The 18,782-nt window shown below is 47.1% G+C and overlaps 9 protein-coding genes across 9 annotated transcripts; 2 read left to right on the forward strand and 7 right to left on the reverse strand.

The window, feature by feature from the left end:
• Positions 1-262: 262 nt before the first annotated feature.
• Positions 263-1,546, reverse strand: N7469_005556 (Aldo/keto reductase; the record flags this gene model as incomplete). The annotated part of the gene is made up of 3 exons (XM_056644476.1): positions 263-713; positions 801-1,065; positions 1,123-1,546. The coding sequence occupies 3 exons, from the start codon at positions 1,544-1,546 to the stop codon at positions 263-265; spliced, it is 1,140 nt and encodes a 379-aa protein (XP_056501290.1).
• Positions 1,547-2,347: 801 nt separating this feature from the next.
• On the reverse strand, positions 2,348-3,440 carry N7469_005557 (rRNA-processing protein NSA2; the record flags this gene model as incomplete). Its single annotated transcript, XM_056644477.1, has 6 exons — positions 2,348-2,363; positions 2,419-2,445; positions 2,505-2,690; positions 2,751-3,293; positions 3,355-3,365; positions 3,438-3,440. The coding sequence occupies 6 exons, from the start codon at positions 3,438-3,440 to the stop codon at positions 2,348-2,350; spliced, it is 786 nt and encodes a 261-aa protein (XP_056501291.1).
• A 431-nt stretch (positions 3,441-3,871) lies between these two features.
• Positions 3,872-4,666, forward strand: N7469_005558 (mitochondrial 54S ribosomal protein bL21m; the record flags this gene model as incomplete). The annotated part of the gene is made up of 1 exon (XM_056644478.1): positions 3,872-4,666. One exon carries the CDS (start codon positions 3,872-3,874, stop codon positions 4,664-4,666), a length of 795 nt encoding a protein of 264 aa, XP_056501292.1.
• Positions 4,667-5,166: 500 nt separating this feature from the next.
• N7469_005559 (uncharacterized protein) lies at positions 5,167-6,410 on the reverse strand (the record flags this gene model as incomplete). The annotated part of the gene is made up of 4 exons (XM_056644479.1): positions 5,167-5,584; positions 5,632-6,008; positions 6,062-6,169; positions 6,237-6,410. 4 exons carry the CDS (start codon positions 6,408-6,410, stop codon positions 5,167-5,169), a joined length of 1,077 nt encoding a protein of 358 aa, XP_056501293.1.
• A 2,174-nt stretch (positions 6,411-8,584) lies between these two features.
• N7469_005560 (putative C6 transcription factor (OTam)) lies at positions 8,585-10,695 on the reverse strand (the record flags this gene model as incomplete). Its single annotated transcript, XM_056644480.1, has 2 exons — positions 8,585-10,292; positions 10,367-10,695. The coding sequence occupies 2 exons, from the start codon at positions 10,693-10,695 to the stop codon at positions 8,585-8,587; spliced, it is 2,037 nt and encodes a 678-aa protein (XP_056501294.1).
• A 1,293-nt stretch (positions 10,696-11,988) lies between these two features.
• On the reverse strand, positions 11,989-12,978 carry N7469_005561 (DNA-directed RNA polymerase II subunit RPB4; the record flags this gene model as incomplete). Its single annotated transcript, XM_056644481.1, has 3 exons — positions 11,989-12,116; positions 12,366-12,493; positions 12,638-12,978. The coding sequence occupies 3 exons, from the start codon at positions 12,976-12,978 to the stop codon at positions 11,989-11,991; spliced, it is 597 nt and encodes a 198-aa protein (XP_056501295.1).
• Positions 12,979-13,343: 365 nt separating this feature from the next.
• trm5 (tRNA (guanine) methyltransferase) lies at positions 13,344-14,980 on the reverse strand (the record flags this gene model as incomplete). Its single annotated transcript, XM_056644482.1, has 4 exons — positions 13,344-14,317; positions 14,387-14,464; positions 14,524-14,625; positions 14,689-14,980. The coding sequence occupies 4 exons, from the start codon at positions 14,978-14,980 to the stop codon at positions 13,344-13,346; spliced, it is 1,446 nt and encodes a 481-aa protein (XP_056501296.1).
• A 522-nt stretch (positions 14,981-15,502) lies between these two features.
• N7469_005563 (uncharacterized protein) lies at positions 15,503-16,557 on the reverse strand (the record flags this gene model as incomplete). The annotated part of the gene is made up of 2 exons (XM_056644483.1): positions 15,503-16,399; positions 16,471-16,557. The coding sequence occupies 2 exons, from the start codon at positions 16,555-16,557 to the stop codon at positions 15,503-15,505; spliced, it is 984 nt and encodes a 327-aa protein (XP_056501297.1).
• Positions 16,558-17,348: 791 nt separating this feature from the next.
• N7469_005564 (ankyrin repeat domain-containing protein) lies at positions 17,349-18,758 on the forward strand (the record flags this gene model as incomplete). The annotated part of the gene is made up of 1 exon (XM_056644484.1): positions 17,349-18,758. The coding sequence occupies one exon, from the start codon at positions 17,349-17,351 to the stop codon at positions 18,756-18,758; it is 1,410 nt and encodes a 469-aa protein (XP_056501298.1).
• Between the last annotated feature and the right edge of the window lie 24 nt (positions 18,759-18,782).

Below are 18,782 nucleotides of genomic sequence, written 5' to 3' on the forward strand. Positions count from 1 at the left end.
CGAATTGAATAATTGAGATGTGAGTTCTCCGAATACATGGATGATAAACACCACTTTTACCCCATATTCTAACTTTGGCGAAGTGCTCAGATGAATTTTCATGAATTTCTGACCTGCTTTTCCCTACCACCTACTTAAAGATTTTACTGTATACGATATCATGAGACACACGATAATTTCTTAGTACTGCGCAATGCAATTGGACTTCAATGAATTCTTCATTTCACAACTCAATAGTTCAAGGAACTATTAGATCTAACATTCAGAGCGAAGTAGGCCTGTAAGCGTTCGGAAACTTCATCGCATTCGTTCTCGCAATCAAAAACGAATCCCCAGTGACATTTGGATCAGCAGGAATAAAGTCATGCGGGAAACCAATTTCAAACGGCTTAACGCTTTCCAGATACTCAATTTGCTTCTGAGTAAGTTTGATACTCAAAGCCTGAATATTATCCTTCAAATGATCGACCTTGCGTCCTCCGACGATAGGAAAAACATTCCCGGCTTTGGACATGACATATGACAAAGCAATGGCAGTGAGAGATTCAATGCCGTGTTCAGATGCGACTTTTGCGAGAGCTTCACTTATTCGAATTTCATCTTCGGTTTGGTGGGCGACTCCACCTGGGCGACTGCGAAGTGTTTCTCCGGCATTGTTACGTCTTTCAATCTCGGCCTTGGATTGGAATTTTCCTCCTCCGAGAACATCCCATCTATAAACAATCAATAGTCAGCCATCGTTTTATCTCCCTTGTGAAGGGAAGCATTTTGCTCTGCGTCTTCGTGATAACGGTGCTTACGGGGCAAGTGCCATATTGAATTGGCGTGCCATAGGTATAATGTCACGCTCAAAGTCCCGTTTCAACAGGTTCCAGCGCCCTTGGTATATGCTGAAAGGAGTCTTTCCGTGATCAATGGCATATGTGTTTGCTGCTGCTACTATCCAAGCGGGTATGTCAGATGCACCCAGGTATAGTACTTTACCCTGCTCGACGAGGATATGAAGTGCATCCATAACTTCCTTGATCGAGGTAGTATAATCCCAGTAGTGGACATAGTAAATGTCTGTAAAAAGAAATAAGAACTAGTGAATTAATGTTATATCTTTTTCGAAGATCTTACCAATATAGTCCGTCTGGAGATTTCTCAACGAGTCACGAATACTGACGTGGATGGCGCGTCGAGAATTGCCAGAGAAATTGGCAATATGTGGACCTTTTCCAAGATCGTATCCACGATAATCCAAGCTAAATTTGGTAGCTAATACCATCGAATCACGGTTTTGACGGGCCTGCATCCACTCGCCCAGCCACTGCTCGGATTGCTGGTCTTGGTATGCATTGGCAGTATCAATGAAATTACCGCCGGCTTCGTAGAAGGCGTTCAACAGGTTGAATGAAGACTCTTTGTCCATTGACCCCATTAAACCAGCCCATGCATCTCCAATAGACATTGCGCCTAATTGAAGAGGGGAGACTCGAACTCCCGCTGTTGAAGATAGGACGCGAAGGCGACCTAACTCAGTAGGTGGAACAGGTTCAGCCATGGTGTCGTGCTGTTGGATATTTTTGGTCAGAGGTTCAAGCTATTGTTCGACAGCAGCTACTAACGAGAAATTGGAAAATATCAATCTTAGTTCAAGGTGGATTTCTAGTATTTATGCCCAAAACAAACATCAATCTCCTGGAATTTCGAATTTATAGAACGGCTTGGCGGATGATCGGTTTATATCCGGAGTTAAAACTCCAAAAACCGAATAGTTCCAGCAACTTGGAATTATTTTTTTCAAAATGTATAGCCTTGTCAAAGAGCATCCAATAATAATAGACGAGTCTCTGACTCGGATTTGAAATCAATATTCTGGGGTTTGAGTGACTCGGACTACGATGTCTCTAGAACCGGATTTGATGATATCTCCGAAGTGCTCCTAACAGTATCCACTGGTGCTCTACACAGCGCCTATAGTATCGATGACATTTGATGTGGTTGTGACTGAGTTGCAGCGAGAACGACGATGAGATGTACTACATAGTAACGCAGTAATCGATTACAATGTCGATTTTAGTATGACCGAGGAACAAACCGGTAGAAGCCGGATATTTATGTGATAGCTAAGCTAGTCTAACTACATTCCCGGAGGAATAAAAGCATGCAGGATACTTTTCGCCCAAAGACCAAAGACTTGGGAAAATGCGCCATGAACACCGAAGAAATAGCGTGGTTAATCAACCAGATCATATGAACCATGAAACAAATCAAGCATAAGATGCTCGGAGAGGTGGTATCGAAGACAGACGAAGTCTGCCGGAGGGAGGTTAGGGAGTAATCTTGTCATCAGAAAGTAGATCTAGACGAGGAGAACACTAAAAGACTGTTAGCTGAAAGACCTATGTGTGGTAGATGGATAGAGGAGCTTACGCATTGACGCAACCGTCATTTTCAGGCCTGATAAGAATAGTCAGTTTGGACCCCGTTAAATGGTACAAGAATCCGCAAAAACTTACACATTGGTGACCTGGGCCCATTTACCCCAAACAACCTTACCGCTGGTCGTGACAAGACCAAGCTCGGAGACGTTGACCTCAATAATTGTACCCTTGGTCAAAACACCGAGTTGGGTGTACAGAGGGTTCTGGGGGTTCTTCTTAACGGACAGAATGGGCAGCTGGACAGTGACACCGAGCTCGGGGCTGTAGATAGATATTAGCACAAAGCTCGGTGAGCTCTCGCTGAGAACCGAGATAACATACTGAGTCACATTGGCCTTCTTGTAACGCAGACCCATGGGTCGGATGAATCGCTCGTACTTGACGGGACGACGGGTGAAGTCGTTACCAACGAAGGTGGGCTTGGTGATCATGCGCTTCCAGGACTTCTTGTGGGTCTTCTTTCCGGTGTTGACAACCTTGAACATCTCCTCTTCACTGATACCCTTAACCTTAGGCAGGGGAACGGCGAACTTGGCGGCCTTCTCATTTCGCTTGTCCTTAATAGCACTGGACAAAGCCTTGGCGTTGGTGGCCTGGGATCGGTCGAGCAGGTACTGGGGCAAGGGAGTCTTGGAGGGCTCGTCGGGGGCAGAAGACTTGACATTCTTCTCTTCCTGCTCCTTGATGCGCTTCTTCATCTGTATCTTCTCCTTGTGACGCTTCTGCTGGTACAGCTTGGCCCTCAAACCACGGAGATTCTGGGCATCGTATGACTGCTTATGGGATTCACGAGCATGGCGCTTACGAGCTCGCTCATCATGATCGAGTCGCTTACCGTGCTGCTTTTGCCAGCGCTCGATATACCTGGTGGGGGGTTAGTTGGGATCGGGAATTATAACATTGCGGTGGGCGGGGTTGGACGAACTCGTTCTGAGGCTATAGGTGAAAATATCGATTAGAAAACTTTGCATACGCAGAGATTAGACAGGGAATATCCAATAAACATACCATGATGAATGCAGAATAAGTACCGCTTGAAGGATGAAGTTGAGGTCTGCAAGATCTAATCGCGAAAAAGTTGTTTCGGCGGCAAAGATAGAGGAACACGTGACTTCTTATCAACCGGGGCAACCATAAACGGAAAAAATCAAATTTCACCAGATTGAAGATTGGAGGAAGAGTATGTTTTAGCGGAGACTTTATTTTATATTGAAATCTATTTTACTCTTCTGTCTTATCTTTTTTCTATGGCAGATAATGATCGAAAGCCCCGAGTACAAATGTCTATGTCGGTCATCACGTGACTACGACAGACGAAGCGGCCGTCGGCGCCGGCGTGGATTTTCTCGACCGCAACGGAGCGCCGTCTTTGCATCCTCAACGACCAACAGAGCCATTTCCGCCCTCAATTCGTCTTGAGTGCTAGGAAAGGTTCTTTCACAATGTTTTCTCGCTCTATCCTCCGGGGCTTTGCCTCCGAATTGCGATTCGCAGCCCCGTCCTCGATTTCAGCAGCTCCCCTTCCTCAACGAGCTTGTCTGCACCAAACCGCTTGGCTTCGCACGACTCAACAACAGTCTCAGTCTCAACCTCACTCTCCGAACCCTGAAACCCCTCTCGGAGCCACCCCCCGTGCACAAGATACCCAGCCAGAGACCCAGCAGGGCTCTAAGGCACCTTCTACCCCGACCTCTACAATCAACACCATCACTCCTCAAACTCGCGCAGATGTCCCCATTCAAAAGCAACCCGTTGCACCTACTTTCGACTCGCCACTTGAAGTGACCAAGTCCGTTATGTCAAGCCTCCCTCATCTGGCTGGGCAGTCTCCACACTACGTCGTCGCCGAGCTGCACTCGCGTCCTTACCTTTTGACCGCCGGTGATCACCTTCGTCTGCCTTTCCTGATGCCCAAGGTCAAGCCAGGTGACATCCTCCGATTCAACCGCGCTTCTGCGGTGGGATCTCGCGACTTCACATTGAAGGGTGCTCCGCATGTTGACGAGCGGTTGTTCGAGTGCAGAGTTCGCGTGACCGGCACTGAAGCCGAGCCCCTGCGCATCAAGGAAAAGACCAAACGGAGACAACGGCACACTAAAACTGCCAAGAGCAAGCACCGCTACACCATTATGCGTGTTATGGAAGTGCGAGTCAAGACACCAGAGGAGTTGCTGGAAGAGGGTGCCGTGGTGGTTGAAGATGCCGAGGACACACCTAAGATTGAGGCACGATCATGAAGTAACTCGTGTAAAGTTGTGTTTTCGGCCGAGGAGATTTAAATCAAGCGAGTCAAACCTTGTTGTTTAATGCTTGACGAGGATGTGATGCATGTTTTGCAGCATGTTTTGTACAGATAGATGGATTTCGCAGATCCTTTGTGCATTGTATTCTATATTTATTTTTCAGCTTTATCTGCGAAAATTGAAATGTCAAGAACAGAATTTACTTGATAATTTTATTGGTTTGCAAACTGAATACTAAGACTATGTAGTACACTACGCCATACGGCATCCATGATGGCTCATACTACTGGGTATCAAATGGCGTAGGAGCTCATCAACGATGCCTCGCAAGCTTTTCAAGGTCATTCTTTGAAGCAATGTTTTTAGGATGACTACCATTAGCCCATTTTTTCGAGCCGTGTCATGGCGAGGGTAGACGCAATATCAAAATTTGGGGTATCACTAAATCTTATGCTCAATTTCCACCATAGAAACAAAATTCGCAATCAGTCATATCATGCAAATGAAACCGGTCGTAAAGCTTGACTTTTGCCTTCGTCAATACTTTGTCCTTCACCAGGAGCAGATGGCTGAGGGTCTGAACATTGCGGCTCGCTCTTTCGCACTTCTTGCGGACAAGATGGTACCGCGATCCCGGGGCTATTTTCCTCATCTGCACACGAGTTACGTAGAGGGAACGATGATCTTTGAGAAGAATTTGGAGTACTCCCTGATCGCCACTCAGGAGTATTACTCGAGGCTCCGTACAGCCTACGGACGAGAGGCCGAAGAGTCGGCAGACATGCACAAATGACACCAACCGATTGTTCAATGGAAGACCATGTCGACGGGGTGACGCTAACGTACGTGACATCTTCAAGAGTAACAAAGTCAAAACTCACGATTCGGAGAACAGACACCACGCAAACACTACTGTAGTTAGCACAAAGTTATAATTTCAGCATCAAATGAAGACTTACAACCCTCCCAGAAGGAATATTCCGGTCAGAATGAACTTTTGTCGAATGGATGTTTGTAATCGCCAGGCCATGGGATATGGAAGACAAAGGACTAGTATGTCTAATGCCATATTGGCGAATCCGTTCCAGCGGAAGAAAGCGACTTCGTCGATACAGTATCCAGGTAAACTTGGGTCCCAAAATTTTGGAACTGGAGAGCACGATACAATCGATACAATTGTGCAGGATATGAAGTATGAGATTACAAGGCCAAATGAGATCCAAAGGGCCCAGCGAAAGGTGCGCACGACACCGAAGATTCGGTAGTATAGTAGGAGGAGGGAGACTTTTGTGAAAACGGCCGTTGTAAAATAAATGACCTGGCTGCCAATAAAAGTCTACATTGGAATTAGCTAAGAACTCTATGCAGCGGGGTTAGGAAATTATATACTTTTCCAAAGCTTTGAAATGTAGCATCTGTTATTTGGTAGTTATGTTTTCCCAAACCGAACTGAAGAACTTGGGCCCATCTTAAAGCATCCATGGCCCAGTTGAGTACCTGCAACATTAGAATATCAGCAAACGTTTCTGTAACAGTCTTGCGCGGTGCCATTTGAAACACCTACCAGAGATATCACAATAGTATAGTCATCCCACCAAAGTCCAGCTCGTGAAACATACCGGGCAACAAATCGTAAGACCACTACGATAGTAGCAGGAATGATAGTTGTCAATGTTCCAACCCATATACGCCAAGAGATATCATCGAGATGTAGATCTTCATATTGGAGTGATGACATTGAGATCGGAATCAATGTGTCTTGAAGAAATTAACATGTCATATCCTCAGGACAGAACTATCCCCGTGGAGATCGGCCTTACTTATAGATAGGCACTCCTCTACTATGCATGCGTTTCCAAAATCCTGGAAAAGTTTATCCTACAATAGATCATTCAGCGAGACTGAGATCGAAATCTCTATCAGAGCTAATGACCCTCAGCTATTTTTTTGTTATTGTCCAGGGTTCCTTCGGCCGACGCGGGGAGTGCCGAGCCATATGTGGCTGTGTCGTTCTTATTGTTCGTTCGGCTTGCCGATTTCGCCGCTTGTCGGGGGTCTCCGCCCCCGGCATAGAGTAGGCGTAGCACCCGCTCCGGCCGAGTAGATGGGAATCCGGGGCACAGGAAAACTTCTCCGCATAAGCGAGGCTACGATATTACGGTACAGACTCAGACTCTGCTCTGTTTGTATGGCCCACTGATATACCGAATTTGACGGTACTGGGTCGGTTCAGGGCTATGAGCCGCTTGAGGCGGCTAGGTCGGCTTCAGGTCTACACATGATGCGGAAACATCTTGGCTCAATCTCTTTGGTCTTCATAATGACCTAGGTCACCTAGAATCTCCTATCCATGATATAGCATGCTTCAAGTTGTTGTAGCCATAATGTGGGTTAGATCCTATGGCATGAGCCTTGCCGTAACGGCGGTAGTTATTAGTTATCTATGATTCATCATGTACAGACCAACGAAGTTCAACACGCAACACGTCTATACAAAGCCACATACACAGCCACTATTTACCCGAGTGAACTATCAATCTGTGTATGAAATACTATAATCGGAAGGTGGTTGAGCTATCCGAGATGAGGAATGTATTTACGGGTGGCTAAAAGGCTGGAATCAGTACCAAACCCATGCCACCTTCCAGAGCTAGAAATAGTACTCCAGTGTGGCCTGAGCCACAATCATGCAATAAAGATCTCGGTTCTACCCCGAGTAAAAGGTTAAAATACAGCCTCGATGACGGAGTGGCTTGAGTTATGAAATATGCTCGAATATCCTGGAACCGGGATGTTGTTGGCGCACCTCAGCTTCTCGAATCTGCCAATAAAATTTAAGAGATGATCATTGCATTTCGCTGGACTCATGACTCCCGTAGTTTTAACAAAATCTTCAATCTAAGTTTTTCGAAATCATTTCCCAGACTCAGTACTCAAAAAAAGAAACCTGTAGAAGAGATCGGCGATCTTGGAACTCGAGCTTGAACCTCGCCTACTATGAGTCAAATAAGCGAAGTTTCTATCTAAAGCAAGATATTGCACCACCTAATGGCTAGACACCTTGTCCAGAAGACGTTTCAAGGTTCCATATTGCATGTCTAATATTTACATGCAGCAATATGTAAAACATTCATATCAAACTCTTACATCAGTCCGAACCTTCTGTTCATGAAGATCAATTCAAGAACCGAAGCCTCGAGTCCTATGAAAGCACATACAGTACCACTAACATTCTTCCCGACTACTGCGGGGCATGCGACTGACCTGATTCTTTTTACAAATAAAAATCCTCGATGGGTGAGTGTGACTCCTCGCATCATGATCAATGCCAATAGGTGGAGTATGGTTTGATGTGAAAGCCAATAAGATACTGCACCGTCGGAAACCGATACATCCATCTGTCTACATCGGTTATCCTCGTGAGAGTCATAGAAAATACAGTATTAAGCAGTATTCCGGTAGACAGAATGGAGAAGGCGAGGCTGTGAAGCGAAGGCCAACTGAGCCTGAGTACTTTCGGAAAGTTTATTGGTAGTATACAGCGTGGGATATTAAGCCCGTCAGACGGAAGCTCAGTAGGCACGGCCGATATTTGTGTTCTGTTCAGGCTGTTCTAGTTATAGTGAAAAGTAGTTTGAATGAAGAATCGTAATTCATGACCATCTATATCATCTAATATGTACATTGAAATCCAGCGCGTTCCGGGGTAATCCAAACCAGTAAAAAAAACCATATTGAAATCCATCATTTAAAGCATTGCTCGGTCCTTTTGTGACAATGTCACTTGTGAAATCCAGAGAGAAAAAAAAAAACATGCGCTTCATCTGCGTTTTCCGTGACGCCATTCGTGGGATTGTGAAGGGTATGAGCGAGAAAGAAGAGGGAGGTGAGAAATGTTGAGAGGTGGGATGTTTAAAGCATAGGTGCATCGTTTTCATCAATGTCACTAACAGATGTGGCAGGAGAAGCAAGTCCAGAGATGACAGACGAGGAGCCCGGGCCATGAGTAGCTTCTGCTTCGGCCATGGCATCGTCATATGTACCGATGAGAGAAACACGGGGAGCTTGCTTCACGGAAGCCATGAGTTCATCGATATTAGGTTTAGCGGGAACATGCTTGTCGAAGGCGGTTGCATTATCGAGACTTTCTAGGGCAAAACTCATGAATTCGGCATTCTTATGACTCACGCTGAGTGTCCAGCGGTACTCGCAAAGTCGAATGCGATAAAACTCTGCCTCTTCGCTGGTAGGAGCTGTGATGCGGAGTAGCATGCCGAAGGAACCGATGAGCGAGAAGTTTGTTCGGGCTGAGGCGGGCCAGAATGAGCGCAGGTGTGCTGGGCGTAGACGGTTGACGAAGTCCATTGCGGAAATGAGACGAGTCTTTGCGGCAGACCGACAGATATGGGCCAGGTAGGAGTCTGTGCCGTCTGTTGCGAGGGAACGCACGATGCAGCGGTGTAAGGTAATTTCGGTGGCGAAGTAGGCGAGGTGAAGGGCACCGTTGCGAGCGTGTTCGTCGGTGATAGTCTCGACGAGTTCACCAGTTGACGATTCCATTTTCAATGCTGCGGGTAGGGAGGAGAACCATTCTTTTAATCTGATTTGGGCTGGCTTGGCCTTTTCGAGGATGATGCGGGTCCGCTGATTGCCAGCTGCGGCAAAATCCTCGATGGCTCGTAGTGTATAGAAACGGTCCAGAATGTCCGAAAGAATAGTTGTGAGAGCAACCATATGGCAGAATAGAAGTGGGCCGTGTCCAACGGCTGCCGAGTCGTGGGCAGAGTCTGTGCCGGAGAGAAATGCATCGGAGAAGTCATCCTCAACAAGATCCTTGACCGTCCAGTTGAAAGCGAAGATCTGTGAGGGTCGGCCGTGTACTAGAGAAGACCACTTATCCTGCATATAAAGAGCCCACGCTAGTCGTTTCCGTAGACCCTTCTCCCACGTCTTCATACGCCAGTTCGAGCAATCTTGGTGGAGGCCCAACTCAAAGCATGCAGTCACCAACTGCCCATTCAATGAAGCCGTAGCCAATGTGGATTTTTGCGTCAACAACAGACCGGCCTGAATAGTCGAAATACTGGGAAATGGCAGGGATTCAATCAGCAATTTCAACGCTGTGCTCTCTAGTCGTGCGGCATCTGGACGACGTGCAGTTTGGGAGGAAGCACCAACGTCAACGAACTTGAGAGTAAGCACGTAGACAGCGGCGAGAAGTAACGGAGACAATTGGCGTCGTTCCCGATAAGATTGTCGAAAAGCATCTTCCATTAGGATGGGGAAAGAAGGGTGAACATGGTCGAAGAACTTCTCAATCAAAGTTGCCCCATACGGAGCCACCAACCCCTCAATAGCATCAAGTGACCCTGTCTGCGAGTCACCGATGGGTGGGGTATCAACGACACGCATAAAAGTACAGTCATCGGCACATCGTCGTATGCGAGATTTATGAACTGTGCATTCGTCATATTCGTCTAGTGGTAGGTACTCGAGGAGGGCCGGCTCTAACTCGGTGGTCATGCCTATATGTTGGGTGGACTGATTGAAGAATCCGGGACGAATCATGGCGCCTTGTTGTAAACGTACTGAGTCGGGGGGATGAGATTGTACCGAAGGTCTTGGAAAAGGATAAATTAGTTTACCTTGGATCACTTTTTGTTTTTGGGTATACTTTTGTCCTCCAAGACATACCGTTTGACAGATTCGAGTTCTTGCGGAGAATCTTCTAATTTCCGCTTCTTAATTGGGGCGTCGGTTGTGAGAGTGAATGTACACTCCTGTCGATGAAAGTCACAGGAGTAGCACTTGTTGACGAGTTCATTCATAGCGCAACGGCTCTTTCGACGAAGACAAGCGTCACAGCTGGCTCCATCCCTACCCAATCGGGGTAATGAAGAGTGAACGGAGATCGGCGAGGGAGAGAGATTGGTAGAAGTAGAGGGATGTCGACGGTGGAGAGAAGGTGAGTGGGAGGTTGGAGTCGCCGTTGAAGAAGGCTGGATAGTAATAACGGTCGCCATGAGGAGTTTATAGCGGAAGATTATGAACCCTGATTATTGAAATGTGGGAAGTCCGGGGTGTCCGGGGAAAGTAGGAGATAGCAGACAAGTTCAGATGGAAGATACTGAATAAGCTTATCACGACCACCACAAGGAAGCAAGTTGTTATCAGGTGAAATTTGGGATATACCGCTTATGTTGGAGATTAAACGGTGTAGTGTAGATCCGTACTATAACTAGATCCCTGGAATGTAGCTAGACTCGATATAGATGGGGATATCAATGGCAGGCTGTACCCGCGAGAGAGTGCAGTAGGATAAGATGCCGAATGGTGCGTTCGGTCATTCCTGAAGCCTTGAAGATTGAGATTGAGGTTGAAGGTGTAGAATAATAATAATATAAAAAAAAAGTAAAAAGATAGTCTAATCTGGAGAAATTGGAGGATGATGACATCGCTATTAACTCGACCGAAAGCAGACGATCGTTCTTTTTGCTCTCGTAACAGATTGGCCCCAATTAGCACGGTGAAATTGTCATTTCTGATAAGACGGAGAGATGTGATTGGTTGGACTGGACTGTTACGTACGAATTAATCGGGCGGTCCAGTTAGAATCCTGCTTATGTCATTCATTGTAGGTAATCACAAAGATCGGAGATGTGTACACCGCAGTCAGTAACAGTATAACTATGTACATAGAAAGTAGTACGAGATATCATATTTATATCCTAGATATAATATTGATGGTCTAGAAGAGCCGTATAGTATAGATAAAAGTATACATGTAGATGATAGTTAACACATCTATATATTCCAGCTGAATAATCTACAAGTCACTAGTTAACTACGGAGTATGTACTACTATATATGTACTGTACTGTATATAACTATGTGCAATGGACACAACCAATCGGCTGCCCATGATAACACTGAACAGAACCAATCATCACCCCACATCCTGCAAGTTTAACGAGTTTGAACGAGTTTATCCCGCCCCACGGTGGAGTCCGGAGTTCCTCGATTCTCCTCCCCGACATGTGCTCGCCTACTCAAAAACGCTGACCCGGTCAATCTCGGATCGACACTACACCACATATATTACCATTGACTAAGAGTAACCTGATATCGGCACCGGCTAAAGATCAATGTACATAGTATGACAATACTATTTGTTGTATTGTTGTATATGCAGAAATAAAGCCGCCCTGATTGGTCACGGACTTTTCCTAACGCCAAACTCCATGCTCCCAAATTTAAGCTGCACTACTATATCCAGTAGCCATACAGTCATCTATCCCAATAATCTCATAGATAGATCACTCGGTAAAGTTGCGCAGCTTGGTCAACTCATCCAGCAATTCCTGCAAATCCCCATCCCCAATCTTATTTTGCAAACTCGGGATCAGCGATTTCGCCTCCTCCGCATTATCGCAGCACAAACTCCCTATTCATTCAATTCGTCAGCCCGCTGTCCCCATCCCTGCCGAGGTCATTTCCTCTTTAGTCCTTTTCCCGTTGGAGTTCAAATAACCAGGTTTGGACCTGAGTTGAGGGGACTCATCTCCGTCGCCACCCAAGGATCCCTGAGCCAAGATCATATTTGCCCCCCTCTCCACCCCAACTCTGGTCCGGAAAAATGGAAAACATAGATCCTGGCCTCCAAGGCAAAGAATCACGGCACTTGGAAACTTACCCAGTTGCGATCGCTCAAACATTTCCAGTTCCGTGTGCGAGTTCAGTAAACGTTCCACCGCCTTGATATTCTCTTCATCCTTGAATCGCGCAAATACATCTAGATAAACAAGGGTCTTATCCAGAGTCCTACAGCAACACGATAATCAGTCCTCAGTTCTGCCATACCATACTTCCCACCACTTCTCCAATATCCTCCACCCACAAGCCAGAAACCATCCATGTAGCTAGAACACTTCACATCTCTCACTGCTGAACAGGATTCAAACATACTCAGGCTCTTCATATTTATTTCCACCACGACGCTTATTCTCCAAAACCTTGTGAATAACCAGTCGAGCCTCAGACAACGACAACGTATGCGTATTCTGATCCGCCCCCAATTTCAGCGTCGACGCCGCCTCCAGCTCGCCTTGCGGCAACACACGCTTGCGATGCGTCGCGGGTGGTAGTTGAATGTGTTCCATTGTGAATCGAAGTCCGTTGGTGCGGTTGTCGTACGTCGCGTGGTTGGTTGCGATTGCTTGTGGGATCAAAGGTACCATCTCGAGGTTGAATCTGCTGGTTCGTTGGGCAGTTCGAGGCGGTGAGTCCACCGCCTTGTGGGTCTCCATGGTACAGTACCCAGTGATGCACTCAATCGGTGTAAAGCGTAGAAAGTGTTTAGTGTTGAAATGCAATACGTTGCAGTGAAAAGTGAATTGGGAGATTGAAAGAAAAGAAGAAGATCGTAGAAAATTGAGTGTTTGCCTGGTCAAAAATTCTGGAAGGCAGGTACGTCGTGTCTGGGATGGTTCCTTCCCCCTGGAAGTATATATTTGGTCTTCACCGTATAGAAGGACTTCCTTAAGGCCTCATCACAATGGCACATTGCACTGCAATCATACTACGACCATACGAATTTACATTTGAAATTGGAGTTAAAAAAGGGTATCTGTAATTTTGTCTATCCTATATGTACTTTTTCACTCCTGACAAACTACTTCCGAAAAGCAACCTCAGGCGGAATGCGGAAACTGGCGCAGAACATCTGCTTCTTGGGACTAACCAGTCTCACATTGTAAATAGCCAATTCAATAGCTGAATTTCCACTACCATCCACACGGTCCTCAGGAGTGATCTTGTACCCGATACGCTCGGAGATACGCTCGCAGATATCAACATGATCGTCCAGCTCGTTGTCCGAGTGTCCAGAGAAACAGTAGACATGCACCATGGGCAGCTTCTGAGAAGTTTGAGGCTCGAAACGGGCTGCCTGTCCTGCATACACGCCTTGGAAAGCGTCGAGGAATTCAATCGCGGTGGCGGGAAGATTCATCACATAGTGGTCCACGACGGAAGGGCGATTGTATACCTGAGCTGGGGCCTGAGGTTGGGTTTGAGGTTCTTGACTCCCATCTGCCTTTCGTTTCTTCTCTCTTCTTGCCTTTGGTTGAATTGTAACAGTGACGGGCTCAGCCTCAAGAAGTTGCTTCGCTGACTCACGGATGAAATCCCTGCCGTCCTTGTTGAACGGGGTGACAAAGTCCGCGACCTTGTTACGCTGAACGGCGTCCTCCATGACCTCATACCCGTGCGGGTTCAGATCATTGGCCCAGACAAAGATTCTCTTCTTTCCAGCTGGCACAGCGAAAGGTCCAACGCCCGCCATCACGTCGCAGACCATCTGTCCTGGCTGGAACTTTTCCACAAGGCGTCGATGCTCGGTTTCCAGACGGCTGTTCCAGTATACCCGGGCATAATCGAAGTGGAATTCACAGTCTTGTTCGTGCTGCACGACATTCAAGTCATTGTCACCAACTAGTAGCTCGAAGGGGAATGTGCGGAATTGGCTCTGCGAGCCGACATCTTCGGTTTTGTTGATGACGGTGCGGACGGTGGGGTTCTTGTCTTTCAAGACCTCAGCGATGAGGTACTTGAATGGGAGCCAGTGCTCACGGAGGTTCAAATGTACTACTATTGTTAGCTGTTCATGCTTTCCTTGTGATTAACGTATCACTAGACTGTTGGGCAGAAACATACAAACGTGCCCCACTTGTGTGAATCCTTGGGGGACCTCTACGTTTTCCTGCTCGGGCAAAATGGCGCTCATGATCTCAGCTGAATTGTGTTAGTGGCTTCAATATCGATCTTTATAAATGCGCAGCCATTGGTCATACCGTAGCTCCAATAATCGTACTCCAATGTAAGGTCGAAGGGTGCCACAGCCATGGTTCCCTTCTCCACGAGCTCAGTAACAGTGGGCGACCAGGTTGACTTGTCTATGATAATAATATAAGCCCTCACTCTCCCAAAAACTGTAGCTTCAATCTCAATGTACTCACCATCATGCTTCAATGTCTCTCGCAGCAGGAGCGCCTTCCGAACAGATCCATCCTGCTCCTTAATTTCCTGTACACTCGACAGCCGCGGAAGCGCTAAAAGATCCTTCGTCGAGGCCAATTCCTTGCGCAAGCGTGAGATCTCTGAGTTCTTGAAGATCTTGGCCGAGGAGAGGGGAACAGTCTTGCGAAAGAATGATCGATCGAGAGTCCGCATTGCCCGGTTGACTGGTGGGCGAAACATGGCGGGCAGTTCGCGAGGGACCTGGATGCGCTGGTCGTTCTTCGACTCCATCGAGAGGAGAATAGTTTCCAGGAGGCTTGAGGTAGCCTGGAGGTTTATAGTGTTTCAGTGGGAATCGTATGAGTTGACTCGAGCGCATCGAATAATCCAAATTGCGCTTCTTATCAACCACGTGATTTGCTTATCGCGATACGCCTTGCTTAATGGGGTTAGCTCGGGTGTTTATGTATAAGAGACTTGCGAAGGAAAGGTACTCGAATGCTTGGAAATAATAGAAGATGATTCTATTCATAAATCAATACCTGCTGGAGCTCTGGGTATATATACTGGAGCAGTTGGCCTATTCACAGTGTTTGGAAAGGCTGGGATACATGGATGGGATGAAAGAGTACTATGCACCTCAATCTTGTTTTTAATTCTACACGACCGCGCGATAAGTGAATCATGGAGTATATCTACATAAGCAACTATGAAGTAACTGAAATTGCTAGTAGAACATAGAACATTAACTCTTGGATGTACTGGTATTGTCATAAATCATTAATTACCATTGGAAATTTAGCAACTTCCAACTCATTCAAATCGTCCACTGCTCATAGAATCAATGATACTTTGATCCATCTCTTTCTGTGCCCTTAAACTTGTAATACTATCTTGCAAACGCCTTATCTCCGCATCCTTTGCCAAAAGTTCTTGTTCCCTTTTCTTCAATGCCTCTCGGGTGATCTCTCTTCCTTTATTCACACCTTGCAGCTTCAGGTGATGGCGATTCAGAAGCTCAACTAGCTCGTCTCTCGCCTGATTAGGTAGGACCACGTTATGCTTCTCAATGATTGAATTTGCTTCAATCGCCAGGCTAGACATGCCGGGCATATTCTCGGAACTGAAAACGTCCCGGTATTTACTTGGTGTTGGTGTCATACATAGCTCCGCTGAAGACGGAGGATATTGAGAAGGCATAGTCGAGCGAGTAGAGGCTGGAGTTGGTATTGTTGAGGAGTTACTTGTGGTATCATGCTCGCAGAAACTAGACTCAAATAACCTGCGCTTCCCGGGCGATGTCTTCGTCGGGGTGCGGGCTGCTTTGTATGGTTGATCTGGGTGGAAATTTGGTTGCGAAAGAATTGACTCAATCGATTGGCTATTGGAGAGTTCAGTTAATTCGTTGTTCTCGTCGGAGTTATCGTCCCAACCAAAGTCGTCGGAGTCCTCTGCCATCATTCGAGCCTTTGCGCTCTTTGGAGGCGGTGGAACATAGGCATGGCGAGGTGGGGCGTCGATAAAGCGTCGTTCGGTTTGCGGGGTGAGAAGACCTCCGCGCGGCGGTGCCCTTGTAGGTGTTGAAGGGGGGGGGAGAGTAGGATATTGTAGGTCGTCTTCGGATCGCGAGTTGGAGAGAACGACGGCTTGTTCGCGGGGTTCGGCTTCCTCCTTCCACAGAAAGAATGAACACTGCTGTGCGCGAGGCTTCTGACAAGTATAGACTTAGTTTGTCAGCTAAAATGGAGCTCAATAATATGTGATTTAAGAGCATCACGTACAATATCTACCATGATTCCTGCCTTCTTTCTTGACCTGAAGCTTGATGGCGGGCGGTCGTTCTTGGCAGTCGCAACACCAGCCGCCATCTTTGAAGAGACCTCGCAGTCGCACTGCGGTGGGGGACTTTGGAGGCTTCTGCGGAGAGTACATCATGACATCTGCGAGAAAATTAACTTCCAGATATTCCTGGGAGGTTATTTAAAAAGGGTCACATACATACGTGGAATATCAAAAAGGGAAGCGTGACTGTTCAATGAAGTCGCCGGGGAAACCATATCTTATCGTGATTACAATACCATACCAGAATTACCTTACATCAGCATAAATTACCATTTGATATCCTTTCAACCTCACCTCAATTCCTCCCAATTGTCTGATTCAAGAATTCACTCATCATACACCTTCAGCTATGGGATACCTCAGGGTTCTTACACAGCCACCATCTATACAGCTGCCTACTGCTGCAACCACTTTGAAACGGACGAGTGTCCACTGAGTTTCGTCGCAATTCTGGTAGCCCGTCGATCCGCCCCCACACGCACATGCGTCGATCTCTCCAACTGCACCACTCCACATCCTCCTCCCTTTGCATCTTTCTTCCTTCGGTATGGCCCTGGATCGGATGCTCCCGAGTCCGTGGCCGCTGCATCCGCATTGGCACTAGAAATTAGCACAAGCACTAGCACTGGCACCGACCACCGACATCAACCCACCCCGATACTTGTGCATTATCGCATCTCCACGCATGAGACCATCCACCTCATTTTAGGGATAAGCCATGCTCACCTCCAGTTATCCTTCATAACCACCACCATCGATCCATTCCATTCCATCCAGTCTACCCTCATCCAATGCTCCCACGCCCCTCCATCCTACCATGGACCAGGACCCCGACTCCGGACCCTGCGGCCTGGGCGATCTTCCTCAAGAAATCCTCCTACATATCTCCTCCTACCTCGATTTATCCGCCCTCAGCGCCTTAACCCAACTAAATCACTCCACCTTCGCTCTCCTTATCTCCTCCCTCTACAGACTAGACGCTCAACAATCCTCGCAAGCCCTCTGCTGGGCCGCAATCCACAACCACGCCCCAATAGCACAAGCCTCCATCTCCGCCGGCGCAGACGTAACAACCGTTTCCGACCAGGCTCACCTTATAAAAGGATGTTCTCCATTAATGCTAGCAGCCTACCATGGCAGTCTAGACGTTCTATCCCTTCTCCTCACTCACCCCGATACAAACCCCAACTCTCGAGATCGCAAATACATCCGTCCCCCAATAACATGGGCTATCAAACATCGTCATGCTCCCATCGTCCGCGCCCTCTTAAAAGATGATCGAACCGATCCAAACCTCCAAGATAAATTCGGCGATACAGCCCTCATGATCGCCGTAACTTTACGACCTGAAATGATACCCGTTCTCCTAAGCAGTGGCTCACGCGTTGATCCCCGCGTTTCCAACACGCAAGGCTCGACCGCGTTGTCGCGCGCATCTCAGCGCGGAATTGACGTCGATTTAATACTGGCCTCGCATCTACGATATATTCTAGATGGCGACGAGAGTCCCGCGCATTGTCAACATGTTTTCTTTTACGCGGCTATTTCAGGTCAATTGGAGATTGTCGAGTACCTCGTTACGTATTTCGGGGACAGACTTGATCCGAACGGTGTGAGTGGCACTGCCATTACGAATGGAAATGGTACCGCCAATGGAAATGGCGCGATAAATGGCCATGGCCATCATGGTCATGGTCATGCGCATTCCAATAGCTCCAGTGGACTCCATGGCCGAGGCGCATTTTCAATTGCCGTTGAACGGGGACATCGTTCTGTTGTGGAGTATTTACTCACGTGGTCTAAAACGGATCCCAATTTGAGTGATTCGTGGAAACATCAATGTCCACTTCTTGTTGCTTCAATAGCCGGCGACGAGGAGATGGTTTCTACACTCAAGAATTGTGAAAGGGTCGATTTATTGAATCCTGATGTCGCTGGCACGACTCCTTTACATGCGGCCGTGGAACGAAACCATATTTCTATTGTGGAGCTCTTACTTCGAGGTCCGCGTGCTGCGGACGTGAATGCAAGGAATGGCTCCGGCCAAACACCGCTTTTTATAGCTGTTTTGCAGGATCTTGTTGAGCTTGTTGTTATTCTATTACAAGCTGGTGCTGATCCTCGACTGAAATGTGCTGAGGGTTTGACTGCGTTGGATCAGGGCGTTCAGTGGTGTACGAATAGGAAGGCTACGATGGTATTACGGGAGTATATGATGAAATTGTGAATTTTTCCTTTTTCGGGGGGTGAG

This window comes from Penicillium citrinum, assembly GCF_028827155.1.
Source record: "Penicillium citrinum strain IBT 23319 chromosome Unknown utg000004l:1.0-2404223.0:1.0-2405248.0, whole genome shotgun sequence".
In the NCBI taxonomy this organism is placed as follows: Eukaryota; Fungi; Ascomycota; class Eurotiomycetes; order Eurotiales; family Aspergillaceae; genus Penicillium; species Penicillium citrinum.